We start from the raw sequence: 21,452 nt of genomic DNA, 5'->3' as shown, positions 1-21,452 counted from the left end.
CTTGGAATGTAACCTTATTGTCCACTCTTAAGCCATCATTTTACCAACCTGCATTCTCCCAGGGTCAGATGGTTGCCAGCTTCATTGTCTTAGCATCAATATGGCATCAGATAGAGCATGGTGGACTTTGGGTTTACTGGGAAAGTAGGGGTGCTGGAGAATCTTTTCGAGAAGTGTTTCGGCAAAAGGTGACTCACTGGTGATGGTGGCCCGCTTTCATCTTGGGAAGTCTCCTTAGGCATCCCTTATTTACTTCACTCAGCTGGTCACCCCTTTCAGACTCTAATGGGACATTCCTTTGAGTCTGGGGCTGTGGCTGCTAGAGCCTCTTCAGATGGGTCCAGAGAGCCAAGAAGAAACGTGGATTTTACCAGACGCGTGTAGTGTATGTTTGCTCCTGCCCCATCAGAAAAATGCTTTAAAGGCATCTTTTTTTAAAAAAAAAAGAGCAGTGATATTTACCTGAATTAGATTCTACTTATTTTCCTCTGCAACCTGACCAAAAACTATTTGGCATCTTAACCATGCTTTATCATGTAGAAAGCATACAATAGTTCCAGTATAAAAGAGTCAAAGAACTCTAATTTATTATTAGCAGCTTTAATCTAGAAGGGACTGCAACTTTCCATGAAAATAAGTCAACTATAGTGAAAAAAATACTGTTCATTGCAAGAATTGTTAAATGAAATAATTTTTTTTTACCATAATATAAATCTGCCCAAATGAGAATATATGTAAAAACAGACATGCTAGGAATTAAAACAATAGTTTAGTGTGCATCCCGCTTGTATATGGAGTGTACGATCAAATCAAAAAACAAATATTGATAAATGTTTCACTGTTACACAGTTTAAGAGAGAATGACCTGAATATCAAAGGCTATGGCGGGATTCTAAGTACACTGTCTATTCTTGGAACTTGTTGGTGAGCAGAGAAGACATCCTCTGAAATTTCTTTAAATACCAGTAATAAAAATGTGATCAGAAACCTTATTCATTGGCTTACATAATAAAGCAAAAATAATTTCTCTGTACAGGTAGGTTCTGAACACTGCTATGCATTTATTGAAAATAACTGACATTGATTTACCTTACAAGTAATGTTAGGCAAACATAGGAGTTAAATATATTGTCATGTCAAATACACCTATACAAACGATTCACATTTACAAGCTTCTGTACTAAAAGTTTAGCTTTATAAAAAGGATAAAATTTAACCTACTTGGTGTTCAAGTATTTCTAAATTGGATAAGAAAGTATAATAAAGCAGGACTAACAAGTGGTAAGTGAAGTTTAAGTAAAAATTTTAGGTTTTTTCTTAGGCCCCCAGGGGGCACTAGCTCAGTGCAAACTGAAATGAGGAATTAAGGTCATAAGGGAATTAAATATTTCTCCAGTTTTTCAGAGCCTGGTGCACATTTCATATGAGTAAGATGTTTGATTCAGCTAATCAAATCCCTTTATTCATAATCGGAAAGGAAAATGATCTTATTGCAGAGATTTGGTACAGGGCTATTTCTGATATCCCAAAAAATGGCATTTGAGAAAATAGCCACCAACCCTACTAACCGAACCTGTTTGTAAAAGCCCTCCACTGGAGGCTGTTCTAAGCAGTTTGGCATTGTGCTTAAAATTTGGTTTAATTTCATTAAAATCGAACTTCCTCATTAAAGTACGGGGGTCCAATCTGCAGATCATTCTGATGTAAAACTTATTCAGGATGGTGACCGAGAATGAAATTGTTCAATAAACGAAGGAAAGTTTCCCCCTCAAAGTTTCAATTAGGGATATGTCAACGGATACTGAAACCACAGTCCAGGTTCTCCAAATGTTTTAAAAAGGAAAAAGGTTTGGGGTAATTTTCTGTGAAATTCAGCCCCACCAAAAAAATATGGAAACGCACAGTAATGAGGAAATGGTATAGTTTACAGGTTACCAGCTCCAAAACCTAGGAGGAAAAGAATACTTCACCTAAAATTGGAGGGGGAAATTGCAAGGTAAAGCTCTGCACTAGCAGTTAATTTTTACCTTAGTAGCTTACATGGCTGAAATAATGTTTTATGACACAACAGAACATGCCTAGAATGAAACAAGTCATGGATGAGGCATTCTGAATTCAGGCTGACAAAAGGAAAAAAAAAAAGCAAAAATGTAGTTCTTAAGTATTGTCTCTTGTGTTCCCGACTTAGCAAGTTTCATTTTAAATCATTTAGCATTAAGGCATTTTTAAAGATGCTAGAAAATTAGGAACTAAATGAGTTTTAAGACACTTTAAAGGGTGATAGGAGTCACTGGAAGAAGACTGTCATAGAAGTCAAAGTTGTTTTTAAATGGGTGAAGCCTACCCATCAGAAAGTGCTTCCTCATAGGCAAATACTGCTCCAACTCTACCCATGTTAAACATGGCATCATTCATCAGGGCATCTTATCGGCCTACACACAGTTACCGGCTAATTCACAATACATGTGGCTTAGTCACCATAAAGAGAACATTAGTCTTTGGGAAACGGCAGCATGGTGCCAGACTGATATTCTGTAGCTCCCCTTCATCCCCCTTCATGCCCCCCATTTACTGGGTTTCATAAGGCTTAGTTCAGATAGGACCACTTGAAAATAAAAGTGCTCACAAACTGCAGCGTTGGGGACGAGTGGGGAGAGGGGCACACTTTCTAAGAGACTGATGCAACATTGTTATAAAGAGCCCAAGTTTAAGTTTCTACCCCAAATGTATGCAGACATCAAGTTTTACTAAACTGACCAGATACATTCCTGGTGAAGTGGATATGGTTGAAGTACCAATTACAGACTGCCAACCTGATTTGTTGTCTCTCCCAGTTTTACTTATTACAGTGTACGCCACCTAGGCTGGGTTTATATCTTGGCTCCGAAGAAGCGCTGCTGGCTTCAAGACTAATAGGGTAGACAGGTTCCACTCCTGCTTCAGTTCGCAAAAGAGGCTCATCACAGAGGCCACCCTTATCTGTAAAATATAGCTTTGGTCTCTGGTGGTATTTCAACCTGTAGGTGTCGGTCATGCAGCTGTCTACGGAAAAATAGGTTGTCAGAGATATGCCTTCGTTTGCACCCACAGCGCTGGAACTTGGTTTGGTTTGGTGAAATCCCTTATTGAGCCCCTCTGAGGCTGCCCAAAAGTCACTGCCTGGAGAGTTGAGCAGATAGCTTGGTTTCTGATGGGGAAAATCCTTTCCTGGAAATACTGCTTTAAGTCTTTCTTCATTAGTACAGGCACCTGCTTCTAATTCTGGTTGTGAAAGAGCACTTGAGTATTTCGGAAGGCTGAGGGGATGAGTCTGTACGATCTCTTGCAATTTCTCTTCAGGGGAAGATTTACGACTTTGCGAACCCGGCACAATGGTCTTAGCGTTCTTCTTTGGAGGCAAAGGGGGTGGTAGGCTCTGGCAGGCAACCTTTGGTATCCAGGAGTTCCCAGGGCTGCTAAACAACTCAGCTCTCTGCTCGCCGGATAGAGGCTGCTCAGAAGCTGATGGTTCCATCCTACCTGGTTGTACCACGGATGTCTGTACTGGTTTGGAACCAGTCGCTTTTGCTGGAGAAGATGGCAGCTCATCTTTGATCAGCACCTTCCCAGAAAGTAAAGGATCACTGCTGGCTGAAGGAATTAAGCCCCCAGCACAATGCAAGGACAAACCCGTTTTTCCTGGATTAAGCCAGGCTGAAGATTGCTGTTCATTTAATTTGTCCATCTTCAGTTCCTTCAGTATGAGCAGCTGGTCTCTCATGATGTGGTCTTTAAGTGGCTGTGAGCTTGATGAAGGGATGAATTTTCCGTTTGTTTCAGGTACATGTAATCTAAAACACAGAATAAGGATTCAGGCTGGAAAAATTTCTAAATCCTTTGGCTTCCAAACAGAAAGCTGGTATCAATTTTCAGAACTTATTAGAATATCATGGCTAAAAGAACATAAAATCATCCTCTTTATCATTACTGAGTTAGATCAGTGGCTTTTCCAGTCCAGCATTCTGCCTCTAACAGAACTATGCGATGATTGCCTTCTTGATACGCATCTAACCGTTATTTATCATCCTCCTCTAGAGTGTAAGCTCGTCGTCCGCAGGGAATGCGTCCATCAACTCTGTGATATCGTACTCTCCCACGTGCTTGGTACAGTGCTCTGCACATAGTAAGCACTCAGTAAATATGACTGATTGATTGATGGGCCAACTAATTTTTCCCTCTACTCTCATAACAAACTATTTGTCCTTGAATTTATCAGAAATGATTGCCATTGCAATTTGCTATTACAAAAATAATTACACCTCCATACCTGTAAAACAAATGTAGCTTTTTTTTGTTTGAAAGGGAATTCTTGATCTACTTTCTTTTTACCTCAATGAGATCTGTGCTTGAATTTTTAAGTGTAACTTTGATATTTTGCAAGCTGTTCATAATGACCATTACACAGACCAAAAGCTACCCCACTTTTTTCCAAGGCACAGACATTCATAGTGTGGATTTAGTACTTTAGTTGCCAAGGGCCCAATTAAGATCGTTCACTGATTGACTGGGCAGTGCCAGCAATTTTCAAACAAGGAAACTCACCTCAGGACCAACAAAAATTAAGTGGAAGCCTTTAAAAAAAAAATCTATTCCCAAATTCCCCATTCTCACCTCTTCACAAAAGGACTGTTCAGTGGCAGCTGTGATTCTGCACAGAGATCATCCAGTCGATTGGCCACTTGCACATTCTTGAGATCTCTTCTCAAGCCTGAAGGAAAAAACACCTCAAAATTCATTTTTGGAGACAATTGAAACCAGCCCTGAGAATTTACTCCACTTAAAGGGCCACATTCAGAAAGTCATTATATTTAGGGGTCTGGTGTCTTCTCAGTGGCAAGCCCAGAGGCTAGTTTTTTAGATTGGGGTCTCTGGGCTTGGGTCAGCTGTGTCTGAAGAGGCATCCCACAAAGATACTCCTGATCCTCCTTGGCCTAACCAAGAGAATGCCATCGACCTGGTTCCACTGGCAACATTGGCTATGTGGGAGCCCTTCCCCCTCCTCCAGAGTGGACCTCACTGCAGTCCAGAGTTGTAGGGCTAGTAGCCGCCAGACAAGTGGAGCTGGGCTAGGTCTGACTGGTCAGTGCCCGTCAGTCCCCGAGCCACACTGGTGGCACATCAGAATGGGGCCTGCAGGACGCGGCTCGCCTGGGTCCCGACAACACAGATGTTTGCACATCCTAAATTCACACCCAATTCTAAGTTTGCATGTTATCATTCAGATAAAGCTTCATCAGCTTCTCTCACACAGTAATAATAACTGGAATTTATCAAGCGCTTACTATGCGTAAAGCATTCTAGTCAGTGGATTAACTGAGTGCTTACTGTGTGCAGAGCATTGAACTAAGCACTAGGGAGAGTACAGTATGACAATAAACCAGACACATTCCCTGCCCACCACGTACAGTCCTGAGCACTGAGGTAGGTACGAGATAATCATGTTCCACAAGGGGCTCACAGTCTAAGTAAGAGGGAGGACAGATATTGAATCTCCATTTTGCAGATGAGAGAACTGAGGCATTTAAGTCAAGTGCTTCACCCAAGATCATATCTCTCGCAAGTGGCGACACCTGGATTAGAGTCCAGGTCCTCTGATTCCCAGACATGGTACTGTTTCCACTAGGTCACGTTATTTCTCTCAGCGGAAACGGTAACTGTCCTCCTTGCAAAACGTCCATCCAGTCTCACGACTATGCTGGCCTGCCCAAGTCTTACCTCTTACATTTATCTTTTCCGAGGCACATATAATCAGAATGTACACTGTACTCCTCACCGCATGCTTGAAAGAGCAAGGACAAGTTTGGTAGCAGATCTTGTATAGCAATTTATGCCCAAAAGACATTCAATAAATATTAAATAACTGTCATAAGGGAGTTTCACTGTGGAAATACATGAACCAGATCCTTTGCTTTGCATCCTTCGCTTTGGCAACCCATGTCATTATGGTACATTTTCTTGGTTTACTCCACTACCTGATAAATAGGTAGTAGCAGCCACATCAGGGTAAGTTGTTTCGATGATGCTATTATTTCCCAATACTTCAGTTTCATGAGTCTTGAGACGACTCCAATAGCCTTTGAGTCTGAACTCTGCTACCAGCCTGTTGAGTGACTGTAGGGAAGTTCCTTAGCCTCTGTGCACCTCAGTTTCCTCGTCTCATCATTTCTCCCCTGCACTTGGATTTGCACCCAATTCACCTCTCCCTCAGTCCCACCTCACTGATGTACATATCCATAATTGATTTCTTTATATTAAAGTCTGTCTCCCCTTCTAGATTGTGAGCTCATGTTGGGCTGGGAATGTGTCTACCAACTCTGTTATACTGTCCTCTCCCAAGCGCTTAGTACAGTGCTCGCTTAGAACAGTGCCTGGCACATAGTAAGCGCTTAATGAATACCATCATTATTATTATTATCATCACACAAATCAAGTGCTCAATGAATAAAATGGATTGATCTGCAAAATGGGGACCACATCAGCTTCTCTGCCTATCTCACCAGGGCTGTTGGGTGGGCAAAAATGAGATAAGTAATGCGAATCAAAGTAATGTACAAAACCCAGAGTGATATTATTACTATTTTGAAGTCCCTGTTTACATAAGGGAACACATAATGGTACTTGGCTGGAGTTTGTGCTGGACAGCCGGAAGAATCAAGGCTCAAATGCAGCAGGAGCAGTAGCCTCCACTCCACCATCTCACGCCTGTGACCAGGCCTCTCCCTCCACTCAGCAGTCCTGCTAGCGCAGCATCACAGAGCCATGACTAGGTAGCAGCCCACCTGTGGCCCAACGTTGAGGTGCCTGGCCTGGAAGCTCACTGTGGGCAGAGAAATACTGTTTATTGGTATATTCTACTCTCCCAGGCGCTCAGTACAGTGCTCTGCATACAGTAAGCCTTTAATATCATTGCTATATACTAGAAGATATGCTTCCTACCTATTCCTAAAAATGGATTGTGCCAACATGTCTTCTAAAATAAGCTGTGCCACTGGACACAAGGTAATATTAACGTGGTTTAAGTGACAAGTTTTATCTAGATGGGTTTTTTTCCCCCTAAGCAAATCATCATGGTTCTAAAATATGCCCACGGGCTCGGCTTTATGAGTAACTTGCCAGTAAAGTCAAATAACCACCCCTAAGACATAATTATCCACAGTGTTATTTTAGCTAAATTATGTCTCATATTGCAGCTCTCCACCGTCCATGAACACCAGGGAAACAGCATGGTGTAGTGGAGAGAGCACGGGCCTGGGAGTAAAAGGTCATAGGTTCTAATACTGGCTCCACCACTTGCCTGCCATGATACTGTGGGCAAGCTGCTTCACTTCTCTGTGCCTCAGTTACCTCGTCTGTAAAATGGGGGTTGAGACCCTGAGCCCCACATAGGAAAGGGTTTGTGTCCAACCCGATTTGCTTGCATCCACCCTAGCGCTTAGTACAGTGCCTGGCACGAACAAAGGGCTTAACAAATACCATCGTTGTTATTATTACTAAGACGGATCACTCACTAGTACTTGGTAGTGTATTCTATCCCCTTGGTCCGAATCATGCTTTCTGGACAGCAGGAGGCAGCAGAGCACTTTTGAACAGGTTGGTGAATTTGGAGTCTAAGTGGCAGGAATTCAATCAGAACAACTCCCTGACACCAATTGGTCTCCGGAGCTCCAACTAACCTAAAAATAGGCAGGCTATTTTTCCCCTTCGGCTGACATAGATCCATGCATGGGTAAAAGCAGAGCTAATCTGTACTGGGAATTTTGGCTCCAGGTTCTTTGCAAAACTAAGTATGGCGGGTTTTAACACGGCACAGTGGAAGCCTCCATGCCAGGGAATAACGAGCTTAGTTTCAAGAATAAACTCATGATTTTGGTAGTGCTAAATCTAAGGACAAGAAGGAAAATATCCCAAACACTCTGAGCATCCATTTCATCTCAATGAGTGATCTGGTTTCAGAGTACAGGCCAGGTTAACCCCATTCCAAAGAATTGTATTGCATGATACATTTTCAGTATAAACATATAAAACTTAAAACAAAAAGCAAAAATATATACACACAAACGCACCTCAATTTTTGAATTCTTTCTGAAAGTTTTATGTATTTTTATATTTTTATGCTTTCTATGTTTTAATTTTTATGTATATATATTAACCAGAATAAAGCCAAGATTAGTAAATCAAAACAGGGCTAAGTGCTATTTTCACAAAATAGTGATGTGGATTGCAAAGGGCCCCATATATCATCGATTTTGTCAAGTACCTGTTCAACTAGATCCTGTTTTATCATTCTAAAATTGGCAAAAATTGGTTAACATACAGATTTTACTAAGAATGCCCCAGTGGCATGAGGTGGAGGGACGGGGGAGGAGAGAGATTACAATATAGACTACTGTACCCTCACTCGGGTCAAGATTAAGTGAGAATAGATATATGAGTAATTCAAAATGGGTACAGCTTTCCTCCTGAAAACACTGAGGTAACAAGGATGTATCATTTGAAATGTACATGCTAGGTGTGCACACAACTATTCTTAATTTTACAGACAACAGGTCAGATAAGCATCAGGAGTAGTCTAGTTTAAAGTCTGTGCCGCAATAAATTGTTTACAATATGACACACTTTCTAGGGAACTAATATACATGTGGATTGAGTCAAATAGCACTCACCCACAGGCTTTGTAGGGCTTACTGGAGAGTTTCATTTCATTTTGGAGCTCTATACAACACAGTAGGGATGACTAAACCGAAGATATACTTTTCACTTGTAAAATCTTAGTGATTTTAGTATTAAAGATATGATTACTCCATTATTTCAAAAAGACCAGTTAATATGGTACTTGTGGGGTCCTTGATACTCTTGCTATCAAATTTTAGATACAACTTGATTGAGATTTTAGCCTTTGCCCAACCTGAGCCAACATCTTGTGAAAACCTCTTATAGGTAGGGCTTGCAGTACGGTCTGATGAGACAAGTTGCTTATCCATCTCACTTCTTTTCAAGCCTGCCCCAACCGCCTCCCCCCAACAACCTGCCCCCCAAGGGCTTTAAACGTCTCTTTTTTAGGGGTTAAATCTGTGCCATCACTAAACTGACCCACTTTCTTGTTTCTCCAGCAGGGACAATGCAAAAACCATTCCACTTTTTCCTCTCCCTTCAAATATTCCCCACAGCACTAATGATACAATGTAAAGGAAAAATAGGAGAAAAACCTTTTCATGGTATTTTCCTCTTGGTCCCAAACTGCCAGAAGAACCAAGTCAGAAAACTTTGAAAGACTGTTTCTGGAGGCTGCCTGGTGAACGACCCAATCAAAGGGTCTCTGGGATGCCATTTCTCCATTTAGGGTTCCTGGCTAGGAGGGCAGGCCACCGCCACTAAGACCTAACACAACCTCATATTTACAGCTGTCCCAAAGAAACAAAACAAATGTCTGCATATCAAAGGCCCTAACAGTCACTTAGTCTATCCTCACACTCAACTGTGGAAATAGTCAGGCCCCTGTTGGAGACAGAATTGGGGTCAAAGAGGACTGGATAGCTCGAAGTCTGGGAACTGCATCCGCTGGAGTTCAGAAGCCCTTGGTTTCTAGAGTCATGTGGATACAGAGAAGCAGCGTGGTTCAGTGGAAAGAGCCCGGGCTTGGGAGTCAGAGGTCATGGATTCTAATCCCGCCTCCGCCACTTGTCAGCTGTGTGACTTTGGACAAGTCACTTCACTTCTCTGGGCCTCAGTTACCTCATCTGTAAAATGGGGATGAAGCCTGTGAGCCCCATGAGGGACAACCTGATCACCTTGTATCCCCCCAGTGTTTAGAACAGTGCTCTGCACATAGTAAGCGCTTAACAAATACTAACATTATTATTATTATATAGGCCCATTCTGGGAACAGGATGAGACTCAATCAACAAGAGCCTTTAAAGTATCTTTTAGAAGCAGAGAAGCAACGTGGCCTAGTGGATTCAGGCCCGGGAGTCAGAAGGACCTGGGTTTCAATCCTGGCTCCACCACTTGTCTGCTATGTGACCTTGGACTAATTGACTAAAAGCTACCAAATCTTTGTGGGTGGTTTATGACAACTGAAAAGCAAGTGCAATCTGTCTGAAGCTCCCTCCTTATGCTGGATGCTGTGGTGGTGGTCTTGGGAAGCCTCTGCACCTGTTCAAAGCTCAAAAGCAGCATGGCAGCAGTCTGCCACGGTCCTGTGCTGTATCCATACCTCTCCACCTCCCTATGTTCTACCTCACACTTCATATGTTCCATTCTGCAGAGGGGTGGGGAAGAGAGGACCAGAAGAAAGATGAGCTGAGTCCTTACAGATTTTAACTAAATCCACCTTGCTGCTTTAGGATTTTTCCTCGTCTCTCCAAGTGACCACAATAACAGCTCAGTGACAAGAACTTGTATTTTTTTGCTGAGGCAACTGGATTCACACACCACAAAATGTGTTTCTCAACATTCAGGCCTTTGATAAAATGGCTTGTGAGTGATTTTATTTGCTCTATTTGTACTCCTGCAGACTAAGTCTAGACCTTTCAAATGCTCCCCAAGAACTTCTTTCCTGGGAAATCACAATCTCCAGTAGAAAAGCAGTCACTCCATTGCTTGCTTTACCATGCCAAAAAGGAAGGGAATTCCACTAAACTGTAAGCACTTTATGGGTAGGGATTAGGTCTCCCTATCTGATTGTACTGTTCTCTCCAGAGTGCTTAGTACAATGTTCTGCATGCAGAAAGCACTCAACAGATACCACTGATTGACAGAAAAAGGATCTAAATACCCTCCCAGGGGTAGGATCCAAGACATAGAGAGATTTCACAAGCCCTTCCTGACCCAATTATTGTGATGAAAAACAGAACTTGTTCAAGCCATTCATTAGTAACCAATCAACAGTAGCTACATATTAAGCATTTGGGCTCAATTAATGATATTTACTGAGTGCTGACTGTGCCGCGAGCACTGTATTAAGCACTTGGGTTCAATATTTATTGAGCACTTACTGTATGCAGAACACTAGGCAAGGCACTTGTGAGAGAATACAATAGAATAGAGTTGGTAGGCATGTCTCTGCAACAGAGCTGTGATAGAAGCAATACCCGCCCTCCAGGGGCTCCCAGTCTTGGTGGAGCTAATAAGCATTTAAAATTTGAATCTCAAAATAGATTAACCAATTAAACCATTTAGACCTCTGAGAGGTCTTTGTTTACAGGGGGTGGGAGGTGGGGGCGGTGGTCCCAATCCCTCTCTACCATTTAAGTGTCCCTGGAGAGCCTTTGAAGGGTCTGGACTTAATCTGCAAGAATCCAAATAGAGCAAATAAAATAATTCTCAAGTCAAAGTAACCCCCTTGGGCCTCCCCATTTGATTTGAGTCCCACTGGATCTCAAAATAAGACTTATAAAAGACTTAAAAATAGTATTTAAGTCCTAACCATGTGCCAGGCACTGTACTGGAGTACATTCAACCTAATCAAGTTGGACAGTGTCCATGTCCCACGTACAGCTGACAGTCTTAATCCTCATTTGACAGATGAGGTAACTGAGGCCCAGAGAAGTGAAGTGATTTGCCTAAGGCCACCCAGCAGATAAGTGGCAGAGCTGGGATTAGAACCCAGGTCCTTCTGACTCCCAGGCCCATCCTCCATTCACTAGGTCATGCTGCTTTTGTACTAGGCCATGCTGCTCCTGTCTGCCTTCAAGCCCACTCCTTAGGGAAAGAGAAAGCTATCATATAAACAATTGAAAACACTGCCTCAGCCTGCTGTGAAGGCACCAGAAAGACTCTTAGTAGATACCAGCATTATCTGAGCCCTTTCCTCTCTCTCCAGGAAGAAAGGGATCATGAGGAGGGGTAACTCCTATTTGTAAAATAAAATAGAATAACGGTTGCTGACATATTCATGGGTTTTTCATGTCTCTTTCCCACTGTCTTTCCATTTCCTGTCTCTTCCTATCCTATCCTTCCTACCCTCGGGTGTCCTGCCCAACTGGCCCTGGCCCATCTCCCCACTACCAAACTGGGCACTACTGTGTGAGCTCAGAAGGGCAAGGAGGGGTTTTGCAGTTTGTATAAAAATATGCTGCTAAATGTGAGCGGAGTACAAGGACCTGCAGTCTACTCTGAAGAAAACTGAATTGGGAAATATATTACTTTCACAGCAATGACCTAATAGCACTGTCCAAATATCTTAGCAGGTACATTAAGTCTGTTTCCACCAGGAGACATAGATTAGTTTGTATGCAGTATAGAATATGTGGTCATTGTTCAATTTCACTGACATTTGGTTGTGATCTTTGGCTGACCCACTACAGTTTCCTGTAATACTAAACTATGAGACCGTTATCAGCCTTTTAAGAATCCGCCAGACATTTTAATGTGGGAAAGGAAGTTAGTTTCCCTAATGTAAGGGTTTCCTCTTGATGTTACCATATTTTCTGAAAACAAAATAGCCAAAGGTCTGATCAGACTAGCACGCTGATATCTGCATCAAAAGACACTGCCGGCAATTCTCTTTCAGAAAGGTGGGGAAGAGACTTTTGAGGAATAAAAACAGTATTCAGAATGAGAAAGAAATGCAATGCCGCAAGCCTCTTCATGACACCTATGAGCAGCTGCAGATTATATGCAGTTGGGTGGGGCTGGGCAGGAACAGAAATCAAAGTGGCCCTGACTAGTTAGGGAAATGGTCCTCCAGAAAAAGCAAGTGATTCAGTAGAGGGACGTTTTTAAAGGAACAAGCTTAGGGCCCAAAACCAAGAACTACAAAAACCAATTGGGGAAAGGTTGGCTTGGCCAAATACAGAAGAGAAGGGCTAGAGATCCCCTAGTCCACCCTAAGATGAAAATGAGCTAGCAATGAGGTGATGTTGAAGCCCAAACCAGGGGTTTGGGATAGAACACTGTTGGGGATTTGGGGGATATAGCACCCCACATCTGTCTAGATAGGGCATGATATTATGGAAGCAACCCATCAGGCACAGGCACCCAGCAGAGGTCTAGTGTCCTAGATGGCAATGCAAATTTTCCTTAACACACGCTTCATCGAGACCCAGGGACTCCATCATCATCATCATCATTACCATAATTATTATTATTGGAGAACTGACTGCATTAGGACTGCTGACTAGGACAAACACTAGGGAGTAATAATAATAACAATAATGTTGGTATTTGTTAAGCGCTTACTATGTGCAGAGCACTGTTCTAAGTGCTGGGGTAGATACAGGGTAATCAGGTTGTCCCATGTGGGGCTCACAGTCTTCATCCCCATTTTCCAGATGAGGGAACTGAGGCACCGAGAAGTGAGTGACTTGCCCACAGTCACACAGCTGACAAGTCATAGAGCTGGATTCAAGTAATCCTTTCCCCACTGGATTGTAAACTCCCTGAGGGCAAGGAGCTGTCTACCTAATCTATTGTATACCTAATATAACATCAAGAGGAAATCCTTACATTAGGGAAACTAACTTCCTTTCCCACATTAAAATCTATGCAATTCTCCCAAGTGCTTATTACAGAGCTCTCCGCACAGTAAGTGCACAATATATACAGCTGATTGATTAATGGAGTTCTCTGCAGTGGCCAGATCCTTATTAATACAATTTACTAATAAGCCAAGGAGGGTCTACCTTAGGGCTGTTAGCTCATCGTGGGCAGCGAATGTGTCTCTTTATTGTTATAGTATTCTCTCCCAAGCACTTAGTACAGTGTTCTGCACACAGTTAGTGCTCAATAAATACAACTGAATGAATGGCTCTTATGAGACGGCTGAACAGTTGTTTTCTTTGTCCACAGAGGTTTGGGGGGGAAAATTAGGTTTAACTCAATCAGTGGTATTTATTGAGCCTCACTGTGGGCAGAGCACCGTACTAAGTGCTTGGGTGAGTACAATACGAGTTGGTAGAGGTGACTCCCACTGGCAAGGAGCTTTCAAAGGTAAGAGGAGAGAGTTTGGTTGGTGGAAAATGATTTGACTATCAAGCAATTGCCCAACAGGGTGATAAAACACTAGGCCATCTTTAAATGGAAGCTGGGGGGTCCCCATCTTTGGAGATTTTCAGAGAACAAACAGATAACCAGATCGATCTCCTGGGTGGAAATGGCGGGCTGGATCACAGTACTTGGCTGGGGGGAGGGGGTCCTTCCACTTCTAGGATTCAGGGAGAAGAGGAAGGATGGTTTTTGATCAATGTGCCCTGCATCCTGTGGCCAATAAATAGGCATTCAATTGCATCATGCACAGTTTCAACGTTGGAAAACGGGCAAAAACACTCCCCTGTTCAACGTAGAGAGTTTTGGTCATTCCACATTGGAAATCTTTGAGCTCTTTTCAGGGAGGTCCTTAGGAGCTAGAGTTTTTGTAATGTCATCTGGCCTCTTCCCAAATTCCTACTGAAAGTAAGCAGCAGATGTGAGTGGAAAATAGGTGATCTACAGAAGAATGTGAAGGGGATGGAAAATATGATGCCCACTCTCTTGCCAATGCCTTGCTTATGATCCACTTAATTTTTTTCTCTTGCCATGCTTATACTCCAGTTGAGGAAGGACCAGCTGAATGCACGTGACAGTTACCCACACCATATTCATTCAACTCAATTCTGGTTCCTTCTTTCTGCTACCCTTGCTGCCATTTCTAATACGAATCCGATTTCCCAAAGCGCTTCATCAACCCAATCCACTAGCCGATGTAATATACTACACATGGGGAAAGATGGGAAAACAGCAAGGAGGTGGGAAGGGAGTTGATGGGGCTGTGAGGAGGAGGAGCAGCAGGAAGGCCAGTGAGATAGACCTGGCCACGGGCCACTCGGCTCAGCAGGCATTTCCCCCAGCCCGACCGAGCCTCGGAAATTCACTTCTCCTCTGGTACCGTATCCCTCCTTCCCCATAGCCTTCCAGTGGGCTCTCCTTGCGGGGGAAGGAAAACAGCTGAGGGAAAACAGCTGCCTTGGGGGGTGGGAGGGAGACTGGAGAGAACAGGGCAGATATTGAGATAAACTCCTGAAGCACGCATAGCAGTCTGACAACCAGTCAATATCCTTCTGCATTGATTCAGAAGACTTCATTACCCAAGAGACAGTTAAAATTTAAAATAGGACTGGGTTATGGAAGAGACTTCCAAAGTATCAGATCACCGTGTTCCACAATGAAGGCCCCATTAATAATCACTGAGGCCTAATTTTTGAGCCCGACCCTCAGATCAGCTCTAAATTGAACTTGGAAATTGTTTCTAAAATGTGACAAACCTGATACTTGTGGTCTACTACTCTCCAGTCAGAGCTGCTCTTCCAGGCCCTATGGACCAGGAACTACTCTGCTCAGGAACTATTTTCAAGTCCCTATGGTGAGTCAGTGAATGGGACTTGGAAATTCGCCACCACCACCACCCTCACACCTAGCACTTATGTACACAGCGTCACACTCTATTGCTTCCCCTTACCTGTAATTTATTTTAGCACCTCCTTGAGGGCAGGCACCTTGTCTACTAACTCTAATTGTACAGTCCCAAATGATAAGTAAAAGGGTTCCGCATAGAGTAAAAACTTAGTAGATATCACTGAAGAACTGACTGCTGTTTCCTGGCTTGTTAATGAAAACACACTGGGGACAACAACAAGGGAATTTAGGTTGGACTTGGAAAAAACTCTGGAATTCTGTAAATGCAGTCCTCCCTGGGTGGGGAGAAAATGACTTGGATGATCCTTCAGTGTTCTCTTTTCTGCCAGTTCTGTCTGGAGAGTCTCTGAGAAAACACTTTGTATTAAACTGCTACCGGACGGGTTGCATAAAAGTGAAATACAAACCATCCAGATGGCTTCTGGTCTGTTGGGACGAATAGTGCACACACTCTGCGTTTTGTTTACTCAGATGAATCTGGTCACTGCAAGGTAAAATAAACGATCTAGCTTAAAAAGCACATTAAGAGGCATTATGAAATGATTTAGGTTACTTCTGGATAAGAACTACAGACATCGCAAGATATCTTTCTTGGTAATATCAACAGTCAATATGGATAAAACTGGTTCCATTAGATTGTCAGGTTTAGCCCAGCACATGGTAGTCTGATTAATACAGCCCTGAAATGTTTGAAAAATCATATTCCCCAAAGATAAACAAACCCAAAATGACAAAGTGCCATGCATAATATTTCAAATACGATGAGGGGGAAGCTACATAAAGTGTCACTGCTATTTATCATGTTCATTAATCATGCTCTTATATCAACATTTTTTCCAGCATAAATGTCTCCAGAACACAAGCCTGGGCCTGATGCTTTTTTTTTCCCCCAAGAAGTGTTATTCCTTTCATTCTAAACTATAAAAAATTAAAATTTTTTAAAAACCTTTTTTTTAAAAGCAGGCTTTCAGGATGAAAATTCACTCTGACACTCTTTAAAGGTCTTTTCCTTCTATACAAGCGACTCGCTTTGCCAAACTAACTTAGCAGGGTGCAGGTCTGAACAAACATCATCATCTGCTTTGAGGCCAGCACACTGTGTGTCTCAGAACAGATGATTTAGGCGTTACAGGTCGGAGGCACTGAAGCTCAAGGCTGAAGCGAGTTCTGGGTCAGTGCTGTCTCTGGGGATGCTAAGGGTCCAGCGGCAGGTGGACTCAATGGCCAGAGGACTCAGTGACCGGAGAAGAGTCCAAAAGCACTGGCTCAGAGACAGAACCCAGCTCAAGGAGACAAGTCCTTCTCTAAGCTAATGGCAAGCTCTTCGGGCAGTGATTCCAGAGTAAGACAACCCAGTCACTAGAGCAGCTCTAAATCATACAGGGGCCGATTATCCATTAAGGGGACCTGCCAAGCTCCTGGCTTCTGGGCTGCCATTCTGCTGCCTGCTGGTAACCATTTTAGAACCTCGTGACCAACTTCTGCCAAAGGTGGACAGGGGCACAGTTAGAGGGTAAAACTTCCATGAATCCATTTAGCTGTTATCTGTTCTGGTAAAAATATCAATGGCAGTATAAAGCAGAAGCTCGGGGTGAAAATAAGACATCTGGACTCTCCAGAAATGTAAAACTTAAGATAACACACTTCTACAGTCCAGTCTCAGCTAAAAACACCCTTTGATTTGTGGGAGTCACAAAATTAGAGCCTAGAGTGGAAAACAACATACAAACATAGAGTGATGATGGTATTTATTACCGGCTTACTATGTGCCAGTCCCTGAAACACAAAATAATCAGATCAGACACCAGTCCCTGATTCACACAGGGCTCACCATCTAAGACGGAGGACAAACCGGTATTTTATCCCCATTTTGCAGATGAGGAAACTGAAGCACAGACAGATTAAGTGACTTGTCCAAGGCCACAGAGCAAGCAAGCGAACAGAGCTGAGACTGGAATCTAGGACTCCAGGATCCAAGTCATCAGGTGGCTTCCAAGGCAAAACAATAATGCTACTCTCTTGCCAAAAGTTTAACTCATTTATTTCTTTAGGCTTTAGCCATCTCTGTGCAGGGGAGAAATTAATTAACAATACAAGGAGGTAGTGTGATCTAAAGGAAAAAGGTATAGGGCTAATCCCACTGGCCTGCTGTGTGATCTGAGACAAGTCACACAAGTCATTTAACCTCTCTGTGCCTCAGTTTCATCATTTGTAAAACAGGGATAAAATACCAGTACTTCCTCCTTCTTAGACTGTGAGTCCCATAGGAGACAGGGAAGGTGCCTGAGCTGATTATCCTTTATCTACCCTTGGGCTTAAGACAGTGCTTGGCACACGGTATTTGGTTTTGTATTTGTTAAGCACTTACTATGTGCCAGGAACTGTACCAAGTGCTGGGGTGGACAAGCAAATCGGGGTGGACCCAGCCCCTGTCCCATATGGAGCTCGTGGTCTTAATCCCCATTTTACAGAGAAAGCACAGAGAAGTTAAGTGACTTGACCAATATCCCACAGCAGACAAGTGGCGGAGCCGGTGTTAGAATCCAGGTCCTTTGGACTCCCAGCCCATACTTTCTCCACTGGACACTACACAGTAAGCACTTAATGAATACCATCATATCATTATTATTCTTTGATGCAAAATCCTGGGGCCAACTTTTTGAAAATACCAAGAAAGCAATTTCTCCACTAAACAGGGTAGAAGGTGGAAGATAAGCTTGCCTCTGGCTAATGTGAACACTATGTAATCACCTACCTGCAAGATGTCGTTTCTTTAATAGACTTGACGTCCAATGGGCTGCTTCCATCAGTAACAGGTGAGTCCGGATTGGCAGAGCCATTGCTGACATGGTCGCTACTTTCATACCCAGACTCCGTCCTCTGCATCTGGGAGATTTCGCCATGGACTTTGGCTTCTGGGAGGTTTTTCCCTTTCTCAGAATTGCCTCTCCCTTCAGATTCCAGGGAACTCCGGCTTCCCGTCTCCTGTCGGAGTTCATCTTCATAGATGGTCATCAGACTTTTCTGCTTGGCAGTCTCTTTGGGCCAGTTGTGGGGGTTGGGCTCTCTGCCACATTTGGGTTTGCCGTTGGCATTCGCTCTGGGTTTAGGGCTGTGCTGTCGCTTTTCACTCTCGCTGAAGACGCTGTCGACATTCAGCGTCTCTCGCGTAGGTCTCCAGCCTCGGCTCCGACTCCTGCCACCGCCACCGCTCCCTCTATCCCTCGAGTCTTGGCTGCTGTCGGTATCGTAGCCGGTGGCGTTCCCGGCCCTGACCTTGACGGCCGCCCTCTCCCCCGACAGGAGCATCTGTGGCGGACCGGGACCAGGCGCCTGGGCCGGCAGCCGGCCCTGCTGGTTTACCCGCTCATGTTTGAATGGACCTTTTCCTTCACTGTGGTAAAGGCGCTGATTGGTGCCCTGGCGGAATCCATTTCCAGAGGGGGGCGACCCAGACTTGACACGAAACAAGTCTTCGTCGACTACATCTTTAAAAGGGAAAAAGGAATTCAACTCAACCACAAAGGCATGGTTTTCCCTCCCAAAAGCCACTCTTCCTCCCCCAACAAAGTCCTACTTGTAACTCCCAATCCCGTAGTGGAGAGAGCATGGGCCTGGGAGTAAGAAGGTCATGGGTTCTAATCTTGGCTCCGCCGCTTGTCTGCTCTGTGACCTTAGGCAAGTCACTTCACTTCTCTGGGCCTCATCTGTAAAATGTGTAAAAGCCCAGACAGTGAGCCCCCTGTGGGACAGGGACTGTCCAACCCAATTTGTTGGTCTCCACCCCAGCTCTTAGTACAGTCCCTGGCACATAGTAAGTGCCAAACAAATGCCATAATTATTATTTTGTAACTCCCAACAGCCCAAGTCATCGACTCTGCACCCACTTCTAACACTTGCACATTTGTCTCTATGCTTCCCCAGCATATATGTATAATTAACTGTACAGTCAGTGGCTTATTCCCAGGAGAGTATATACGCTCAATGAGGTCAGGGAATGAGTCTCATGCTTCTGGTCTATTTTCCCAAGTACTACTAAAGCGGTCTGCACACAGTGGATGCTCAATGAACATTACCACCACATTTTTAAAAAATCAGTCATATTTATCAAGTGCTTATTGTGTGCTGAGCATTGTACTAAGAGCTTGGTAGAGTACAATAGAACAGAACTGGAAGACATGTTCCCTGCCCATTAGGAGCTTACATTGTAGAGGGAAGAGACACAGATATTAATATAAATATATTACTGTGCTGTGAGACTGAGGGTGGGGTGTCTAAAGCGAGCAAACCAAGTGCAAGGGCTACACAGAAGGGAGTGGGCGAAGAGGAAATGAGGTCTTAGACAGGGAAGGGCTTTTGGAGGAGTTGTGCCTTCAAAAGGCTTTGAAGGTGGGAAGAGCAACTGTCTGTCATATTTGGGGGAGGGCTTTCCAGGCCAAAGGCAGGGCATAGGCAAGGGATTGGTGGCAAGACAGAGGAGATCAAGGTACATGAGAAACACTGGCATTAGAAGAACGAAGTGTATGGACTGGGCTGTAGTATGAAGTCAGTGAGGTAAAATAAGAAGAGGCAAGGTGATTGAGTGCTTTAAAGCTGATGGTGAGGAATTTCTATTTGATGTAGAGGAAGATGGGCACCCCACTGGAGGTTCTTGAGAAATGGGGAAACATGGACTGAACAGTTTTGGAGAAACATGATCGGGCAGCAGAGCGAAGTATAGCCTAAGTGGGGAGACACAGGAGGCAGGGAGGTCAGCAAGAAAGCTGATGCAATTATCTGGCAGGATAGGATAAATGCTTGGATTAATGTTTGTATGGAGAGCAGAGAACAGAGTTTAGCGATGTTGTGAAGGTTGAACCGACAGGATTTCATGACAGATTTAATAAGTGGGTTTGATGAGAGAGATGAGTCGAGGAAAATGCCAAAATTTTGGGCTTGTGAGACAGGAAGAATGGTCATGCTGTCTTAAAGGGATGGGAAAGTCAGTAAGAGGAGAGGATTTGGGTGGGAATATGAGGTGTTCTGTTTGTGCATGTTAAGTTTGAGGTATAAGGAGGATATCCAAATAGAGAAATCCTGAAGCCTAGAGGAAATACAAAACTGCAGAGGAGGAGGGAGATCAGGGCTGGATATGTTATGTAAATTTGGGAATCAGCTGCATAAAGATGGAAGTTGAAGCCATGGGAGCAAATGAGTTCTCCAAGGGAGTGGGTATAGATGGAGAAGAGAAGGGGACCCAGAACTGAGCCCTGAGGGACTCCCACAGTTAAGGGGTGGAAGGCAGAGGAGGAGCCAGTGAAAGAGCCCGAGCCTGGGTGGCCAGACAGATAGAAGGAGAACCAGGAGAGGACAGTGTCGGTGAATAATCATAATCATAATTTGTGGTATTTGTTAAGCATTTACTATGTGCCAGGCACTAAGTCCTGAGGTGGATACAAGCAAATCGGGTTGGACACAGTCCCTATCCCTCATGGGGCTCACAGTCTTAATCCAATCCCCATTTTACAGATGACAGAACTGAGGTCCGGAGAACTGAATAATCATAATAATAATTATGGGATTTGTTAAGCACTTACTATGTGCCAAGCACTGTTCTAAGCGCTTAGCACTGTTGCCCAAGGTCACACAGCAGATAAGAGGCAGAGCCGAGATTAATAATGTTGGTATTTGTTAAGCACTTACTATTTGCAGAGCACTGCTCTAAGCGCTGGGGGAGATACGGGGGAATCAGGTTGTCCCACATGGGGCTCACAGTCTTAATCCTCATTTTACAGATGAGGTAACTGAGGCCCAGAGAAGTGAAGTGACTTGCCCACAGTCTCACAGCTGACAAGTGGCAGAGCTGGGATTTGAACTCATGACCTCTGACTCCAAAGCCCATGCTCTTTCCACTGAGCCACGCTGCTTCTCTAGATTAGATTAGAACCCAGGTCCTTCTGACTCCCAGGCCCATGTTCTATCCACTAGGCTATGCTGCTTCCCAAGGTCGGATAATGTTTTCAGAAAGGGGTGGTCCCACAGTG

General features: G+C 43.8%; 1 protein-coding gene across 4 annotated transcripts in view; it reads right to left on the bottom strand.

Annotated features, from left to right (window-relative positions):
• Nucleotides 1-570: 570 nt before the first annotated feature.
• USP53 (ubiquitin specific peptidase 53) overlaps nucleotides 571-21,452 on the bottom strand; it is a 50,893-nt gene continuing 30,011 nt past the window's right edge. For all 4 annotated transcript variants that reach the window (XM_029076768.2, XM_029076770.2, XM_029076771.2 and 1 more), the window contains 4 exons: nucleotides 18,185-18,917; nucleotides 15,837-15,913; nucleotides 4,651-4,747; nucleotides 571-3,830 (listed from right to left, as the gene is read on the bottom strand). In XM_029076768.2, coding sequence (XP_028932601.1) covers nucleotides 2,837-3,830; nucleotides 4,651-4,747; nucleotides 15,837-15,913; nucleotides 18,185-18,917 — 1,901 coding nt within the window. In that variant the 3' untranslated portion in view covers nucleotides 571-2,836. The remainder of the gene's footprint in view (nucleotides 3,831-4,650; nucleotides 4,748-15,836; nucleotides 15,914-18,184; nucleotides 18,918-21,452) is intronic.

The sequence above is a fragment of the Ornithorhynchus anatinus genome, chromosome 12 (genome assembly GCF_004115215.2).
Source record: "Ornithorhynchus anatinus isolate Pmale09 chromosome 12, mOrnAna1.pri.v4, whole genome shotgun sequence".
NCBI classification, from domain to species: domain Eukaryota; kingdom Metazoa; phylum Chordata; class Mammalia; order Monotremata; family Ornithorhynchidae; genus Ornithorhynchus; species Ornithorhynchus anatinus.
The sequence above is the reverse complement of the archived record's forward strand: the minus strand, read 5'-3'. Positions and strand labels throughout refer to the sequence as shown.